Genomic DNA, 19441 nt, shown 5'->3' on the forward strand with positions numbered 1-19441 from the left:
GATGAATAAAAGGAAGTAAAGTAATTGCTGACGTGTAAGTATTTGCGTGGTGCAATATACTTCAAGGAAGTATTGGCTGAATCAATGAGTTAGCTAGTGGCACATTGTAGAGCGCATGTATTGTAGGCATTATGCTTTGTGTATAAAGAAAAAGCGCAAAGCGAAATGGAGATCGCAAAAAATCGACCTTTCAAAGTATACAATGTAGTAAATTTCTACTAGACTCCATATAGCGAGCGACTCATACGTTGAGTAAGTCTATTGGCGCTTTTCTCATTTGGTGTTAGCAAAATGTAGAAAGATGACATTTCTATGCAGAAAAACCCTAATCAAGAAATAATGAAATAGAAAGAGCGCTGGCGTGTAGTGAAAAATGTTATCACAGGGTGAAATCAAATCTAGAAACACATTTATTTATAGGAGTTTAACATTCCTTAAATTCTCCTCTTTGTTCATGTGTCGCAATTCGAGAAATATTCTTTTCCTGTGATGCACAATATGCCTCGTTCGCGAGATTTTTGTGTAATATTGCATCACAAAGGAACGATACACGAGAACAAATTTCCTTCTGAGAAACACTCGGGTTTAATCTGGAAACATTATTGTAAACACCAGGTGGAGGATCGGCATAAAACGTTGAAATAATTTGCCAAGTATTAAATTTATCCTTATTCCTTTGGATGAACTTTTTCTTGAAAAAAAGTTTTCGTTGATTTCTGTAAACCAGGTTCCCAAACATTTCTAATCAAACTTTTATTTATGTACATACCAATATACCATACTTTTATTGTAAATTTGCATTGCATGATTCCATTTTTACGCAGATAACTTTTAATGAAAATTAGAATATTGCAGTAAAAAGTTCAAGTAAATGCCAAATTTCTGTTTTTGTTGGGACAAAAAACGCTTTTCTGTTGATTATACCAAACCAATTTTTTTTTTTAGTTACAGATGAAATCATCTCTCAAGGGCAATATATTTTATATTTGTCATGATTTGAGCTCTATGGAACCGTGTTACATCGAATTTTTTCAAAAATAAAAAAACAGAAGAAAAAAAAATACGTCAAACAGTAGGGTTTTCAACACTAGTTTAAAATTTATTTAGACAAAATATGTAAAGCGTAAAAAGGGAGAATGCAATGATAAAGAATGTAAGCCACGATATTTCATAAATTATCTTTTGATGACGCAAACATTTATCTATTTCAAACTTCGACAGACTTTTACCAAAAGCATTTAAAAAAAATTTCAAGTTCTAGATAGATGTAGGTTAATGTTAATTGTTATTAGATGATAGTAGTTTATTCACAATTACAAAGTTGTTTTAATCTACTAGCTGACGATTAATCACAGATATCAATGTCTTTTTGACGGGATCTTCAAAAATGAAAGTCACGTTTGGACATCATGTTATTTATTAATACTATAACTGTCTTGAGACTTTTTGATGAATAATTTTAATAAGAAATATTATTTATTGATTCGTCATAAAATGAATACAACTGTACGTTTTTTCTTCGAGAATGTTGTATATAGAAACAAAAATATTTTGCTTGTGCTTCTCGATTACGGTACATAATCGCAGATAACGGAAGCATCTTCGCTATGAGTACAATCGTGAATGCCCCAACCTCCATGTTGGCAAAGAGCAATGTTGTTTTCACGTCCATTGCATTTTACTTCATCCAGCCATATTTTGCTATTTCCTTGTCCAAAATGAGCGTTACCCGGGTAGCTCAATGCGTCACCAAAACCGAGCATGTGACAGACTACGTTTGCGTCCAGCTGACTCCAATTATCATCACAGATCGTTCCCCATATACCGTTGCGAAGAACTTCAACACGGCCTTTTTGAGGAGAGCTGTTTCCCACCAAACGCACAGTTGCTAAATATGATAATATACTCGGTTATATTTGTCAGCAACTTAGAATGAGGCTATTTATGTTTTTCGGGTAATGTTTTCTCGAGCAATCACATACAAATATTCAAATGTATTAGTAAAATCTGAAAGACAATAGTATCTCACCTAATCTTTCTATCTGATTCATAGTTTTTTTCAACAAGGCGCGGATAGAAACATTTACAGAAGAGACCATCTCATCGAAAGAAGAAATATCTTAAAAAAAATTTGCACACTCGACAATTTTCCAAGTAAGATAAATACCACCAATAGAAATGTATACACATGATACAAATTCAGCTTTAAGCACATCGTAAACTTTAATGAAGAATAACTGTCAAGAAGATCGGTTTAAAATTGCTTAGAACCCTAGCGGCAATTGAGATTTATGTGTACGTGATAGCACACATACATTCACAAACGTGAACGGATGTTGTGCATCTCAAACGAACACATGACAAATTTTCATATTGATCTATTGACTACCTCGAATCCATTCATTTCAATATGAACAAACCTTCGGGATTGGTGCGCATCACTTGGGTCGTAAGATTCTCAATTTTCACTTCCAACCCTATAAGTTCAAATAAAAAATATATATAGATAGATTATATATATTAATATCAAGAACCATATATGCATTACTTGGAACAAATAAAAATATATATAATTCTACATTATTTCGTTTTAACATGAGCTTCACAAAAGTAAAAACATTGTTTCCAAATATTATCTCTTCTATTATTTACACGAAATATGAAAATCAAATAGGCATTCTCTTTAAATAAAAATGTCATATTATCTTATCGTATAAGACGAATACCATGAAATAATTCTTATTACACAAACCTCCATTGCTGATGCGGATTAAGTTGGTGTCAGTTTCAATCTCTCTCATACGATTCTCCATTGTTACCATTGTCGTCTCCAAGTCTGTAATTTCAAATGAAGAATATGGAGTTTTCATAATAATTTGAGGAATAAAAGCACTATTTAAGATGAAAATTGAAAAACATATACAATTCCACAATAAGTCTTTTAGCAAATGTTAATATTTATTTGGATAAGACAGGTCGCGGTTTCGAATTGAACAAATTTAAAAATTTGAGTCTCAGTATGAGTCAAATCAATTCGAATTGCTGCTGTTTCGATTCCCAAGTCGAGTCATGGAAACTTTCATGACAACGAAGTCATGAAGAAATATGAGCCATCTTGATACTGAAAATTCAAACTTTCGTCAAACAGTATTTTTAAAGTCAAACTAACATTAAATCATGTGGTACAATATTTTCAGTTACCACTGCAACAAGCCAGTGTATTTTAATCTTTCACCAACGCAGCACCGATCGACGTGTTAAATTGCAAGTTAACAATTTTTTGCCAACCAAATGACTCACTTAAAATTAGATATGAGCTCAGGTCAAGTCTGTCTGGCGGATAGCAGATTTCGAGTTCGAGTCAATTCATTTTGTTATAACAGCTCTCGCTTCGAATTCGAACCTTCAAACACGACTTGATCTCATCTGGATCGATTTAAATGATCAAGTCTCCGCGGAACTAACTTTTGCCAAACAATTATGTTCATTTAATAGTGTTATCTGCAACCGTTGTTTCCTCGACCATTACCTTCCGTGTATATTTCCGTAACGTTAGCCAATCACCAATATGTCAAAGGTGAAGTTACAATTAAAATTTTAGCGTCCGCGCAGACACTTTTTCACTTTCACCGAGTTGAAGATTTGAAGTTAACTATATGTTCAAGAGTGTATATCAGTAACTTAACTAGTATAAACGCCTTCTTCTGTATTTTCCTAACTTGAAATATTGTAAATACAAGCATCTCAATCGTAACATTTTGTAACAGTATGAGTCAAGTCAATTCGAATTGCTGCTGTTTCGAGTCACAAGTCGAGTCGTGGAAATTTCATAAACAGCAAAGTAATGGATAAATAGAAGCCATTTTGAAATAAAGATTTCAAAACTTCATCTTTATTTATAACTACAATGTTTTTAAAATCAAACTAATCAAGTATTATCAATATTTTCTTTCGTACCAAGAAGGCAGCATTCATTTACCGCTGCAACAAGCCAGTGTATTTTATTCTTTAACCAGCGCAGCACCGATCGACGTGTTAAGTTGCAAGTTGACAATTTTTTTGTTATTTAAAATTTTAAATGACTCATTTTATCTTTGAGCTTAGATCAAGTCTGTCTGGCGAATTTCAGATATCGAGTTCGAGTCAATTCCCTTTGTTTAAACAGCTCTAGTCCTAGTCACTTTGAGTTCGTACCTTCAAACATGATGTGAGTTCGACTGGATCGAGTCTGCGCGCACTAACGTTTGTCAAACAATTGTGTTCATTTATTAGTTTTGACTACATTCAAAGTAGAATAACACATACATTCACAAACAAATACTTGACAAATTTTCTATTTGAGTTATCAACTTCCGCATTGACTGAAATGGACTAAGTTAAATAAAAGTCATTCATTTCAATTTTAACAAACCTCTGTGATTGATGCGCATCACTTTGGTCGTAAGATTTTCAATTTGCAATTCCAACTCTATAAAATTAAATAAGAAATATAGGTCGTTTTCATATTATTATCAAGAACCGTATGCATCACTTGAACAGATAAAAAATATATATCATTCAACATAATTTATTTTTAACACGAGCATCTACCTTGAGACTAGGACATAAAAGTTATATCTATATTCATAATCAACAATATTTAGAAAATCAAACTAACATTAATTCTTGCATTAACAATATGTTCTTTCGTACCGAAAGCGCATTTCCTTTTTGGAGCTCTTTTCTCTCTTATTTACGAGACATTTTGACCAAGCTGCAATCTCAATGTAATTAAGAGTGTGTATATAATTCCCACCTCAATTCAACTTTTGTTAGTATCGTAAATGTAGCTGAGTTACAATATATAGATATAATAGGAACTTCACTAAAATAAAATGCGTCTTCTGTATTCCATTGAATTAGAATATCGTAAACATGATCATCTTAATTGCAATGCCATTCTAAAAAAAATCTTATTTAACAAATTGCGCTTTACTCTGGTCAGAAGATTCTCAATTTTCACTTCCAGTTCTACAGGTTCAAATGAAAAATAATATAGCACTCTATATTCAGAAGTTAAATTTGATACAAATACAAAATCATTTCAAACCAATAGGTAAGTTAGAAGTGAAGAGTACATACCTTTCATCAGCTTTTCGACTCTATTATTATTCTGAGAATGAGACAAATAAAGAAATTAGATGCCAGCATACATATACTATTTGTTTGAGATCGCTAGTCTGTCAAATGCAGTCTGAAGCCATATATTGCATTTACCTGCACGACAAAAATCATTCCGCATGCTGCTAGTCCAAACGTTAAGATGAGAACTGTAGTTATGGCGATGTTACAGCAACTAATTTTTCGATTCTTCCTTTCCGGATTTTTCTTGCAAGCATTGTCTATAAAATGTTTATCATAATTTAAATGACGACATATTATGATGATGTTAGTAATTTCTGAACATGATTTTTAAGGTAATAAAACTCGTTACCTATATTAATAGTCTGTCTGTTATCTTGTCCCGTGGCCACAGATGACCCGGCGTGATTTATATACTCCTCATAAACGTTTTCGTTTGTCTCCTCTGGTGGTTCGACGTTACCGTAAAAATTCGACATGTTATTTTACCTACATTAAAGCTTCACCAAAAGTGCGAATAACTGAAAATTATATTTAAACTGGAACAGAACTGCATGGGAAATCCATAACACGTGAGTCAGATTCAAGTAAAAAATGCTGAATGCGTGAATACACATGTTTTTTAAACATTTTGAATTTGCAACTTCGTCACTTTTTATCCGACAATAGATCACAAGGTTAGAAACGAAATAACGTCGGTTTCGCTCAACGGTTTCGCTGTAACAAAGTACTTCATTGTGATCACAATGGTCAGAAGTTCAGGAAATATTTCTGACTATGACTAATTCTCACAATCGACTGCATCACTTGTTAATCTAACAGTAAATCGAGTTAAAGTCATTGCAATAATTTTACAATAAGCTCTTCGCAAATAGTCATATAGGAATAGGAAATTTGTTTTACATGAGCAATACTTTTAACATAGCGTTCACTGTTAAAAATTTTCGTAGCTTTAACAAGGAAATGGCAGTTAAAAATACATTTCACTTCCCTGTTTTTGTGAAGACGTAAAATATACTGGGAATTCCCGAAAGAACGATGGGGTTTCACTGTACGTCATCTCTTTTGCCTTTTTATTGGCTACTGTATTCTCTCGTTTTTAAACAAACCAATAACAGACGCTTATTTTCTCGCACCAAAACATATGCGGCAAGCGATAAAGCGACTGACTGTCATGAACCACGATCCGCTATTGACCAAGAAGGCGAGTTCTTCCGTTTTAATGAGGAAGTTGATCAATGTAGGAGGTTTGAGTTATACTGATGGGTAGGCGATACCAGTACAGTATATTATCGAACTATGTGATAGCTATATAATGTCAGAAACTTATAGGCCTACTACATGTGAATGCTTTAAAAATGGATTTACTATGTTTACTCGAGCAATGATGAATAAGACCTGTTTTTAAATATATCTCGCACGTGCTCGTCCGCAAGTAGAATTATGATTTCTCATGTTATACACTCGAGACTCACTGCTTGCTGTTCACACTGTGGTTTTACTGTTCTTAAGCAAAACGATCCACCATCTTATCTTGATGTTTGTCATTAGCCCTGCGTTGTAAGTAGGGCTGGGCATTTTCAAATACCTGATGATTTCAGAATCGAATCGAATATTTTTTTCGAATCAAATCTCGAATACTCGGGAGATATAAAATTGTGTGTAACTTCCTTATTATATTAGGTCTTTCAGACACATAAATTACTGAAAACATAGAATACATCACTCAGGCAGATTACTGAGTGTTCACACACAATAAAAAAGCACGTTTTTCATCATATGTCACAACTGCGTTGAGAAAATTGAGAAATTTACCTCAACTATTGGCGGAAAGAAAAAAAAAGATGGCGGCGATTCGAAATTTTGCTTTGAACCGATCCGAATTATTAACTATTTGATTCGATTCGAATAATCGATTCAAAATGCCCAGCCCTAGTTGTGAGTCTCTCCAAATATGTAGGTTTGGGTTTGAGCTATGTTCACTTTCCTTTTTACAGGGGGTTCTCTGACACTCTAATATTCTTACTATGTGTCTATTAAGAGGATAATATTGGCAACAGTGGAGGATTTTTTAATGAAATAACGTATGTATTCATGGCATATTTTTGCCTTTGGTGTACCCAAAGAAGACTGCTTCTATTCTTGAGTTTATTCAAAGGTATTTTGAAACAAGTTCTATTGAGCATTTTATGACAACTTAATCGTAGTAAGTAAATGTATTTTTTGCATACAACTACTCAGATTCTAACTTGACTGCTGTGCAGGATTATTAGTTGTGCTGAATAGCAAGCATTATATTAGAACTTTATATGGAGTTAAAAAACAGACGAGGTGTGCATGTTTCTCTGACTTTGTATTTGACATCACATAATGGGGTTGTCAACACCTGCCTGAATTTGGCTGGCACTTGCTAATTGTGCATATATGTTTGCTTAGGATTTATGACCTCTTTCCTTTTTAGATATGTCGGTAAGCGGGCAGTAACACTGAAGAAAAGAAAATTCGACATGGGACCAACCCGAAGGAGATTGCTGAAGAAAATATGCGACCTCTAAAATATGCGAACTCACTGTATATAATTTCGAATACACTGTGTAACAAAAAAGCTCACAGTTTTTTACCTAGTTTCCCTGTTATCTTACATTGAGGAAATCACATTTTTTTTCTTTTTAAAGTTTGATTTCGTGAAAATGGGGGATTTCCCTAAAATCGTTTTTTTTTGTAGAAAATTGTATGAAAACTTTCATTGTAATAGTCTGGTGCGATTGCTCTCTAGGGTATTTCTCTAGATTTTTAACTATAGTCCAAGTAGATTTCACAATTAAGTCCTCATAATGCAGTCACCCATCCTTCGCTGATAGTACTGTCATTGGTAACGTACGTTAACGTATTCAATATGCATATTAAATTTGTGAACGTTCATTATCAATGGCGGTACAATGAGCGAGAAATGGGTGACTATGTATAATAGTACCTAAATCGACTTGTTGGAAATCTAGTAGAAAAAAAACATATATATTTGAAAAAACATAATTTTCTTTTAGCTTGCCAAAACGTTATTCAACATAATTTGGTATTAAATTGTTAAGGAATACGGCTCTGGAGTATCAAAACACTAGAAAATCGCTCCAGACTATATTGAAATGACAATTTTTGGCTGTTTTTTGTTGAAATTTTCCACGAAAACCTGATTTTGGGAAACCCCCTTAATTTTCAAAATCAAACTTGAATAATATAATGTACTGTTCTTCAGATTTGGACCGTAATCAATTGGAAGCCGAAAACAATATATTTTGGGGGGGGGATGGGGGTCAAATATTAGAATTTCTAGCTTGAGTTCATGGTCGTATTTGGAAATTGTCTTAAGTCTTGGCGCATGCTGAGAAATTTGTTATTTCGATGACATATATAGTTATGAAAAATATGCCTAAAAATCACCAAAAAACATATTGAAAGTTTTGGGGTCGTTACCACACCCCCTGTCTGTGCCTGTGATTTTTATGTTTAATTTTTTGGTGATTCGTTTTTGAGAATAAACTTCTCTAAGTTTGTTTTAGTTGATCTGTCATAAGTAGGGCTGGGATTGGTTAACCGATTTCAGATGGTTAACGGTTACGATTTATTTTAACCGTTAACTGACATTTCAGGTACAAATCATTTTCATACCGTACAATTTCTTCAAATATGATTACGCCATCGCAAGTTTATCTCTTGTGGCATTTAATTCAAAAGAATATTACTAACTGTGTGGGTAAGGACTCAATAAATGTGAAAAATAATGGAAGTACCAAAATTTCTGATTATGGAAACTTGACAATGATGAATTCAGAATCAGTTTTCGGTCGATTTCGAAATATATTGTTCAAGATTTCATTGCAAAATCGGATATTCAATGTCATACAACCAGGGCTGGGGAGTCGGAGCTGGAGCCGTGACATTTTGATGGAGTCGGAGTTGGAGCTGAGCTGGCCATGATAGATGGAGCTGGAGCCGGAGCTGCAAGAAATTTCAGCGGCTCCAGCTCCTGACAATAGAATTATTTTTTTTCACTTTTCTGATTTTTTAATAATTTCTAGGGTTGAGAAATAATAATTATGCTCAGTAATTACGCCGATTTTAATTCTATAATTTTTGGCGTCTCCAAACACTTAACAGAACTAAATAGTTGTATAATTAATCAAGTTACTATTGTTCTAAAGTAAATAGTGTTGGATTATATCACGGATCTTGGTATTTTTAAACGGCGATAACGATTTGGCAAGATTGCAAAAATATGAATCAAAGTTAATTATAATCGGGCAGTTTTCCACGCATTTTACGTCCGTAGCTTGTCGTTTATGTTAGAGATGCTTTTATTATTTCGTAAGTCGACGCAACATTGAGTTACTTTGAACAGAATAAAAACAGTAAGGCAAGTGCTGGTATGGGTCATAGGTTACATTTTTAGCACAATAGAAAATCATTTTCTGACAAGTCGTTTTTTTTTTAATATTATAAACAAAATTATTCGCCAAAGCGCTGGAAAAAGTATAAATTATATTTACCTAATCTTCCCAATAAAGCAACTTATTTTTCCGACTTGCGAAAGTTTATTGGGGTATCGTAACAAAACGTATGAAAACAACTTATTTAATATATGACCTTGGTTGGATCTAAGCGAGACGTGTGAACATAATAATATTCAAATTTTGATTTCACTTCCATTCGCTCGCGGGATTGGCAAGAATAAACGCTTTGCGGGAAGGTTTTCTAAAAGTGAGTGCGTTTAGTTATTAATAATATCTTTACATAATTAATAATTTCCCGACGTAACTGGAAATAAATGCGAAAATGGCGACAATATCCACCACGCAACCGTGAAAGAATGCTGTAACTCGCACTGAAAAATGAATGTATCTAACAATTCTATTTGGTCGTCTTAAAAACACATGACAAAGCGCATAAAATCGTTTGAAGATTTCACACGGAAACGAAACAAACAAACAGCTTGCGAAAAGTGACTATTACTTTAAAATTTGAAAAAGTATCGGAATACTTTGATATAGCAATATGGACTGATAAAGTTATTTTGTCGTGAAAAGTAGCGGTAATGCATTCTGATATACTGTTTTCTGTGAAACTTAAGTTTCATGCTTGAGAACTACAAGCAGTCGCGGTCGTTAACGGGGTTGCACACTTAATTCATTTTTTGCTATACGATCAAATTACTATATATATATGTATACTAATATTTATTGATGTCGATTAGTGGCCAATGTAACCGGCTATTTTACGATTACCTGATTACAACTCCTCACTGTTTTTCTTTTTATAATAAATGGTATTTAATGGAAAGTGTTAAAAATACTTTTGTAGATGAAAAAAAAAACAGACGACTTAAATTTCACAGAAATATTATTTGCGAATAATTTGATTTCGGCGATCTAAGAAACCTCATTGCCGCTAACGACTACTAGTAAAAAACAAAACTATATTGCAAAGAGGGGCGTTTTGACTATTTGGGAATCCCTAAATATTATGTAATATTTCCGAATTTAGATCTGAAGTGTCGTATATAAGGTTAGGTCATCGGCTTTCTCAGCTTGGTTGTATATAACGAAAATGGATTCCGAAAAAAATGCGATTTGTTTTCTTGTCTTCGTCTCATAAATTGCACCGCGATATAATGATGCGACGCGGTAGGTTACATGGAGTGTGTTCAGTGGATTTAGTCGAAATCGGGATTGCGCGATAATTGATTGTAGTCCAGGTGTGGCTTGCGCAATATATCGGCAATTGTGGACAAGAAAAAAACGATCGGCCGATCGCTAATTTACCTTTGTGACGTAACTAACAGTAACGATCACGTAGACATGTCTGGGCATGTACAAGCAATGCTGAAACATGACATGCTGGCTTGCATGCCTAGGTGTCGGAATGGCCAGTTGATGTATATCAGGGGTTCCCAAACTTTATTGGACGCGGACCAAATTTAGAATCGGGAGAATGTTCGCGGGCCGGAAGAGTTTAGCGCCCGAAAGTTCGCGGCGGTTTAGCTGGGGTTCAGTGGATTCACTTTCATTTGACATTTTTTGCAATCTGTTTGTTTGACTCATAATGGCGCCTAATGTCGTATTCCTTCAGAACTGGAATATTTCATTGGCAAGGAAGACAAATCGCTGAAGTTTGATTCTTTGCAATACAGAAATATGAAAGCTACCATTTATCCCGGAAACGTCTATTTGCAAAGTCTAGTTTTGTTTGTTTTTTTGACACATGAGACCAATCCCGTAAATAAGACCTAGCCTGAATTTTAAGAATGATTTTAATATAAGCCTCGCCGTAAAATAAGACGTATAGTCAGTAGCACCTAGTCGATAGCAGGAAATCACCCCTATAGTCCGGCAGAATCGGGCTTTAACATTGTTTTGGGACATAAAGTTTTTTTTATTGTTTAGATATAATGTATATGACATATATAATGATACCCAAGTGGGTGTGGAGAATATAATATTGAGCAATTTTTTTAGGTGGATTTAAAGTATTCGGCCCAAGATGACGCACATCCTGAACCATAACCTGGTAAACATACAATTTTCAGGTTGTGCGCCATCTTGGTACGAATACTTCAGGAGCGCCTTTTTGTTAAAAACAATTATTTCATAACTACATGGTTTAGTTTTGCATAAATAGTAACATTGAATCTCCTTACAATGTCAGAAATTCAATTTTAGTAGAATAAATGGTTGTTTATTTCACTAATACAAGCCAAGATCCATCAACAACATCTAACTAGTTTCTATTGCCCCCTTCAAACTACATTTGCGTTGCCGCGCGCATTTTGCTTTCCTAGTTTAAGCTTAGGGACTTGGGAAATATTTTATTAGTTGAATTGGATTGGAATATTTGACCTCGTCTTTAACTCCGAACAAGGCCATGTAAAACCATCCACTGGTATCTAAAGATGTGTAACGTGTTTTCTTTTGGAAGAACCGCAACCTTCCAGTGCTGCATTGACTCTGGCAAAATTAATATATCCTTGTGGAGATAGAAGGTATTTGTATGCGAAACCGAGATGTGTACCTGTTATGCCAACATAGTTGAGTCAAACGTTTTGAATACTAGTATATCACACACTTTTTCCTGCGTGCTTCGGTTGTACAAAGTAACGCGCACATTTTTGTGCACATGATCAAATTCCACTTGATTATTGAGCTATAGGTTTTTGACGAGCTTTTGTGTATGTTTTCATTCCATAGAATTTGTATGCTGTTCTAAAGAATACTAGTTTCAGCTTTTTCATTTATTCAAAACGCGTGTTGAAAGTAAGTTTTGTAATATTGCGTGTTGGTTTCCAACATCCTTAAATCGTGATGCCAGTAAATCTTTATTACAAATATAGATCAGTAACATCTGCAATAAAAACAGCAGTACCCACTCAAATGAGCTGGGGGATGGATACTCTTAGTATCTGCTCCATCGCGTGCCTCTTACAGTCTTACCAGTTTACATGAGTGCCAATTGGTATCTAAGCTCAGCCAGAGACAAAAAGTTTCGGACTGCATTTGGCGTGACGAAATGTTTTTAAATATATATTCTACAATAAGATTATTTGATTGCATACTACTGAAAGTTCCGCCTTATATGTCCTTTCTCATTGCACTATTTCTTTACGGATATTCGATATAATGACGCTCATCTGACATAGTTCCTAAAGTGTGTAGATGGGTATAATCTTTTCCACGCTGTTCAAATGCGAATGCGCGAATATATATAAGCATTGCTAATATTGGTTTGCAATGCTTGATGAAATCCCATCTTGGCATTTCTTCCTCTCGCAATTGCTGCGTATACTTATCGGGGAAGTTCTGTGGCGTGGTTATCAAATGAAAAAAAAACATGGGGAGTATTTTTTCTACTTCTCTACTACTATCAAACCTTGACATTTTGTGAAAACTTTTTTCCATGCCACCTTTTTTTAAAACATCCCCAACAACCACAATTAATTCTGTTATTAAACTTCCGAAACAAACACATAAAATCATCAACAGATGCATATCACCAAGTAGATATTGCTGAATTGATCTTTATTTTACCATTTTTCATGTAATTCTTTTTGATAAACCTGTTATCTATCGTAAATACAGCACATTTGACAATGTTGTAGTGCGACTTTTTTGGCCTCACATTTTCGATACTTGTAGTTAGAGCTCTTGGGGCTCTGTCAAACAAAGTTACATACAAAATATTGGTTGTAAATTGCAAAACATGATCATGTTGTTGGAATAACTTGGCATTTTACCACCCGTATATCATTCATTGTTGAGAATATAAATAAAATCATAAAATTTAAAAATTCTTTTTCGTGAAATTTTTGTTGTAGCTGAATTCCAGGGACAGCATGACAACAGGCAAGAGAAGCACGGTCGCCTCTTTTAGTTTATGACAGGGTTTCTTAAAAGGGGACCCCGTCCTCCTTGGAGGCCGATGATCGGTTATCTGGGAGCACGAAAAAACAGATGGAAATGCGAATATATAATAACAATGTATTTTTATAGGAGAGAAGAAGCAAAAGTGTTGAGAGTCTTTGGTAGTTTGAAAAGCATTGGCATGGAACATAAGAATGAACTACATTCTTTCCCAGGGATATACTATAAAATGTAGCAATTTTCTCATTCTTGTTCTCGTGATATCATTATCTTTCACTGTGTTGTCGTGATTATCCCGCTGCATAACAATTCTCGCTAACAAATAGTGGACTGTTCTCCACCGGGTGTATATCCACTTGAACCAGGCTTGTATTGGTAATTGCAACAAAAACGGGTATTTTGAAATAGTACTCTTTATTTTACGCGTATGTTTCGACAGTATTTCCATATACTGGCGCGGCGGTGTGGCTCAACGGGCTAAGCGTTAGGAATACGCTCGCCACCGCACCTCTAATTACTCTGCGTGGGTTCGCAGGTTCGAATCCCATGCAGGGATGGTTATGTGCGAGAGGATTGCTGGACTCCTCGCCGTCGTTGGGTGGTTCACGTAACCGCTGGTCGGTTACGGCTTCCTCCACCACCAAGTCCATGCTTCCGAAAACAAAACAATACAGTAAAAACTAATCCCATACCCGACTTGGAATGGTAACCGGACGAGAGGCCGTGGTTCGCCATATGGATAAGCCGTCTTATCGGCTTTCCTCTCCCCGGTGATAAATATGTAAATCCTATCCTACTGTTCATGGGTCGCGACCCATAGCTGGGCTCAACAAATACCTAAAAGTCATTGATTTTATTTCCTAGTAAATTTGGTGCTTGCGTAGTTTGTGCACTAAGATTGCGCACAACCTGAACATGGTATTGTAACAGGTTATGGTTCAGGTTGTGCGTCATTATGATGCACATGTTTGACGAAAAACACTAATACAAATATCTCAATAAATACCTAAAAGTTATGGATTTTATTTCCTAGTAAATTTGGTGCTTGCGTAGTTTGTGCACCAAGATTGCGCACAACCTGAACATAGTATTGTAACAGGTTAGGGTTCAGGTTGTGCGTCATTATGATGCACAGGTTTGACGAAAAACACTAATACAAATATCGAGCCGTAAAAAAAATTGCTCAAGGCTGCAAACTCCACACCCATGTAGAAATGATGGGCAATGACCCCAAGATGAATAATCACAAATAAAAAAAACTTTATGTCTGAAATCAAACTTGAGCCAAAAACGTCCCCTTATCTGCCGGACTACTACACGTTGTAAATGATTAATCTAACAAGTGTGAAAGAGGAAAACGTGCCATTTAAGTAAATGGATATTGGTTTTCATATTTTTTATATTTGAAAATCTTTGTAATTTTTTTTTGACTCATGAAAATAAAAGACACGCCCCGAAAATAAGCCCTAGTTATATTTTTCGAAAGAAAATTGAAATAATCTGTTCTATTTTGGGGGAAACACGGTAATACCGGTACGTATTATTGAGATATCGGCATAATTGAATTGTTACGCGATAAACACGTGCTTAAACTGTGGTAATGACATAACAACATCGTTTTACTCAAGTTCGGCGGGCCATTTTAAATTGTTACGCGGGCCGGAATTGACCCGCTGGCCGCGGTTTGGGAACCCCTGATGTATACGATACAATTTCTCGCTTGTAGAAAATGCTTACCTAATCTTATTGCCATTCATGACAATATAATATTTCATTTTAAATAGTATTTAATATTAACTTAGAGAAAATTAATTTGTAAGAATGCAATCCTTGTACCATGGCTTGCAAAAGTAAAAAGTCCGCAGTGTTCAAATATTTCAAAGAGAGTGTGGATATAAATGCACTAATCTGCCAAGTATTAAAGAAAGATGGGGCCGTTTGCAATCTCAGGTTCATCAATAAAACTTCAAATTTGAAGCGGCATTTGGAAAGACATCATTTTGATGCCTTCGAGTCTGTCAAAAAAGAAGACAGTGAAGACACAAAGAGAGACAGCGATATAGGTAGACAAATCTCTGTCTCAAGCTACTTCACAAGTCAAAAAGTGACCATTTCCATGACTAAAGAAAAATTCCAGAGACATATCATACAGCTGGTGGTGAATAATGCAGCTGCACTTCAACTGTTCTCTTCAAAAGCATTCCTCGGATTAAATGGAGAAATGGCTAACAAATTGGGAGTATCACTGGAGAGACATGATATGATGATATGATATGATGATATGATATGATATGGTGGTGAAGGAAGCCGAGTGTCAGAATAGAGTGTTAAAGGATATATTACATGGGGAATTTTGTTTTTTGAAAATGGACGCTTGTACTAGCCAGAGAACTAATTATTTCGCTATAAATGTTCAATTTGTGGATTATAAAAATGAAATAGCCATCCGTACATTATCAGTACGGGATACACAAGCTCAACACACAAGTGAATTCCTTCAAAAATTTTGTTGAGGAAGTTCTAAGAGAGTTTGAAATTAGAAAAGAACATATATTAGCGATTGTGACAGATAATGCCTCTAACATGACAAAAACAATAGAGAAACTTAATGCAGATATGAGTGGGAACGAGGTTGAACGTGATGATGAGTTGAATGAAGGTGAATCAGATGAAGCTTCAGTTAGTGCTGTAAACAGCATAACAGCTGTTCATCCAATTGAGCACATGCGGTGTGCAGTACATACCCTTCAGCTTGCTATTCGTGATGGTTTGAAAGAAAAGCATGTACACACTTTACTAAGTAAGCTACGTCAAACCTCAGTCATGGCCAGGACGCCCAAAATAGATGCTATATTGAAGCGTAGAACAGGAAAAGGTGCAATAATAGATCAAGCCACTAGGTGGGGTAGCACCTACTTAATGATTCAGCGGCTCTTAGAAATAAAAAACAGTTTAATTGACATGGCCAATTCAGACATAACCTTGACTGATTTGAAATGGCGACAGACACATCAATTAGAAGAATTACTTCGGGAGCCCTATTTAGTCACCAAAAGGTTACAGGCACAAGATTTGACACCAGGGTCCTTTTATAAAGAGTGGAAAAACCTCATTTATAAACTTTCACAATCCAGTAGCATCATTGCAGATGCTATAAAAGCATCTATGCTGCGCAGAGAAAAATGTCTCCTCGATAACCCTATATTATTAGCGGCTATTTATGTTGATCCTATGTACAGGGTTACCCTAAGTCAACGGTGCACAACCTGCGGCCGTCCACATACAAAATCCTATGAAAAACAAAGTTCAAAATATAGGATTTGGCGGCTATGCTGGCGTATATTGAAGCAAAACAGAAGCACTGCAAAAAATGTCAGACGACACGATGCGTTCTAATCTGGATGGTGTATTTGCTGTTGGAGATTTCCCTTCACGGTTCAGATTGATCCGCGTTTCGGCAGCCTAACAACATAGCAAGCTAGCCTAGCAAGGCCAGTTACCCGACTTTGCAAGTTTATCTGCCCACATTCAAGACCAAGGAAGTCAATAAATTGCTACAATTCTTTGCAAACTTTTATAGATTAAATTCATTAAAATATTTGACATTTTATTATACTTTTGAGGACAAGAAAATGGGGGCGACCGGCCCTCCACCCTCCCCGACTTTCGATTTTTTTTTAAATTGTGCAACCATTATGCAACTTGCTCCAATATATCTGCTCAAAAATAGGTTCACCGAAAAGAAAAATCCGTTTAAAATGCGAATATTATACTTCCAAGTAGTCCTACGTACCTCAAAATTGGGCAGATTGCACTTCGCCAGGGTCAAATACGCGGTTATCACGTCATAAAAGCTGAATAAAATTTTCGCGCGTCTTCGGCGCGCTCATCAACTCCTTGGCGGCCGTATTGAATACACATAAAATGCAATGTGGCCGCCAATAGCAAAAAGGTTGTGCACCTCTGCCCTAAGTGAAGAACAGCTCAATAGAGGAAAGGCAGCGCTATGTGATATAGCTGTTCGAATGCACCGTGGATCACGAGCTACACAATTTGAAGACCAATCACTCTGTGCTAGTGGGCCTTTAAGGAACTCCTCTGATTCTGGTTCCGAATGCAAAATAGATTTTGAAAAACATCTTGACATTGAAGCCAAACGTCGCCGAACAGAGAAGGAAAGTAGAAACTCAAACTCTGAACTATCACCGCTTTCCAAATTCAAAAGAGTCTTCTTTTATGCTTTAAATGATGTAGAAAAAATAGATCGCTCATATAAGTTGGATATTCTAAAAGCCATCCCAGAATATCCGGAAATAGTTCAAAATGTGGCATATATGGTGACAGCATTGCCTCCAACCCAAGTTAGTGTGGAAAGATTGTTTTCGGCCCTGCGCATAATTCGTTCGGGCCTGCGAGCCTCAATGAAAGAAGATTTAGTAGAAGCGATACTGTTCTTAAGAACAAATCCATTTTAAATGCTCGTATGAATTATGTAATGGCCATTCAATGTTCAATTAGTTTTTATTCACTTTAATTTCAATAACATTTAGTAATATACTGTATTTCCCAGCAAAAAAGGCGATGTCTATTTTTATAGCTATCCAATAAGACAACAGAAAAATTGCTTTTCTGTTGGCGCCATGCGGTAATAATTTTATATGGCTAGAAACAGATCATGTTTGTTTGGTATAATCATACTCACAAAATTAACTATTCATAACAACAACGTGGTAATTTTAAGTTAAAAAGGTAGCGAAAATCATTTTGAATGTTTGTAGGGAATATGACAAATAACAGCTGGCAATACAAAGTCAATTAAATATCATGATTAGCAGACCCTTTGGCTTCTTCGAATACATACGGTAATTAAAAATACTTTTAATAGGCAAGTTGTTATTTTTGAGTGTTCCAAAATTCCATGAACAAAGATTATTGCATTTCACGTTTTCTGTCCTGCATCGACTGTAGTTTATAGAATAGTGCTCAGAGTGCAATTCTATTGTTCAAAAGCAATTTACCAAGTGAAATTTGTGTTACATACTTATTCACAAATGTGATTTAATTTACGTCGCCATATGTTTAAGCTCTTTTATCGGTTCCTATATGTAAATCTTTTCTTCACAAAATAAAATATATGAACCCAAATGAACGGTTCACACAAATCATGTTTGAGAAAACATCTGCAAAAAATACGCTGATCAGTTGGCCACAGAAATCAAGCAAGCCTAGCTGCCCAATAAGATGCCTCAGGTCAAAAAATGGGGTCTATAACAGCCGGGAAATATAGTAATATAAGATATCCATTGAAACTCACAATATTAAGTGTTAACTTGATTTTTCATGATTCCCTTACCAAGTGTGTGATAAAATCATGAAATAAATAACAGTGAGGCATTGACTTTTTGTAAATGATAAGCTTAGCGGTACTATCAAATACATTATAGTGTGCGGAGCCGGAGCTGGAGCCAGCTCCGGGCTAAAAAAATGAAGCTCCGGAGCCGGGAGTCGGAGCCATAGCTTGAATATACTCTGGCTCTGGAGTTGGAGCCACACTGATTTTAAGCCAGCTCCCCAGCCCTGCGATACAACAAGTGCGCAGTTGAAGCCGTGTTTCTTTATATGATATATATCTCGAAGTAAAATTTGCACGTCGAACACTGATAATTTGTCACATAAATGACGTTAAACAACGGGATCAGGTTTTCTAAAATACTTCCACACAGTACTAAAATACTTCCATGCAGCAGAGCAATCATGAAACTATCTCGATTCGTGAATAATTTTAATAAGCGATACCGGGATAAGAACACGCGAAATTGCTTTATAAACATTGTGACGTAACAAGCTGGAATTATAAATTCCATAAAAATATAAAAATAAAGATTGGGTGTTACTTAGGTCTTAGAGAATAC

The 19441-nt window shown here is 35.4% G+C and overlaps 1 protein-coding gene and 1 long non-coding RNA gene across 2 annotated transcripts; one reads left to right on the plus strand and one right to left on the minus strand.

The window, feature by feature from the left end:
• Positions 1-724: 724 nt before the first annotated feature.
• Positions 725-5723, minus strand: LOC120340191 (uncharacterized). Its single transcript, XM_078116189.1, has 8 exons — positions 5474-5723; positions 5257-5381; positions 5122-5152; positions 4412-4468; positions 2753-2836; positions 2421-2477; positions 2030-2119; positions 725-1888 (listed from the first exon to the last, which is right to left on the minus strand). Exons 1-8 carry the CDS (start codon positions 5598-5600, stop codon positions 1569-1571), a joined length of 891 nt encoding a protein of 296 aa, XP_077972315.1. The 5' UTR covers positions 5601-5723; the 3' UTR covers positions 725-1568.
• Positions 5724-6280: 557 nt separating this feature from the next.
• On the plus strand, positions 6281-8666 carry LOC120340196 (uncharacterized). The gene is made up of 3 exons (XR_005569279.2): positions 6281-6361; positions 7119-7279; positions 7583-8666. It is a non-coding gene; the product is annotated as an uncharacterized LOC120340196 (long non-coding RNA).
• Positions 8667-19441: the final 10775 nt, after the last annotated feature.

This window comes from Styela clava, chromosome 9, assembly GCF_964204865.1.
Source record: "Styela clava chromosome 9, kaStyClav1.hap1.2, whole genome shotgun sequence".
Classification (NCBI taxonomy): domain Eukaryota; kingdom Metazoa; phylum Chordata; class Ascidiacea; order Stolidobranchia; family Styelidae; genus Styela; species Styela clava.

Bases quoted from the DNA above. Each gene is read 5' to 3' on its own strand.
- LOC120340191 (XM_078116189.1), bottom strand. From the start codon at position 5,600: ATGTCGAATTTTTACGGTAACGTCGAACCACCAGAGGAGACAAACGAA. The intron at 5,153-5,256 runs GTAAATGCAATA...TCTCATTCTCAG, and splicing joins GAATGATTTTTGTCGTGCAG to AATAATAATAGAGTCGAAAA. The intron at 2,120-2,420 runs GTTTGTTCATAT...ATTTTTTTTAAG, and splicing joins GATGCGCACCAATCCCGAAG to ATATTTCTTCTTTCGATGAG.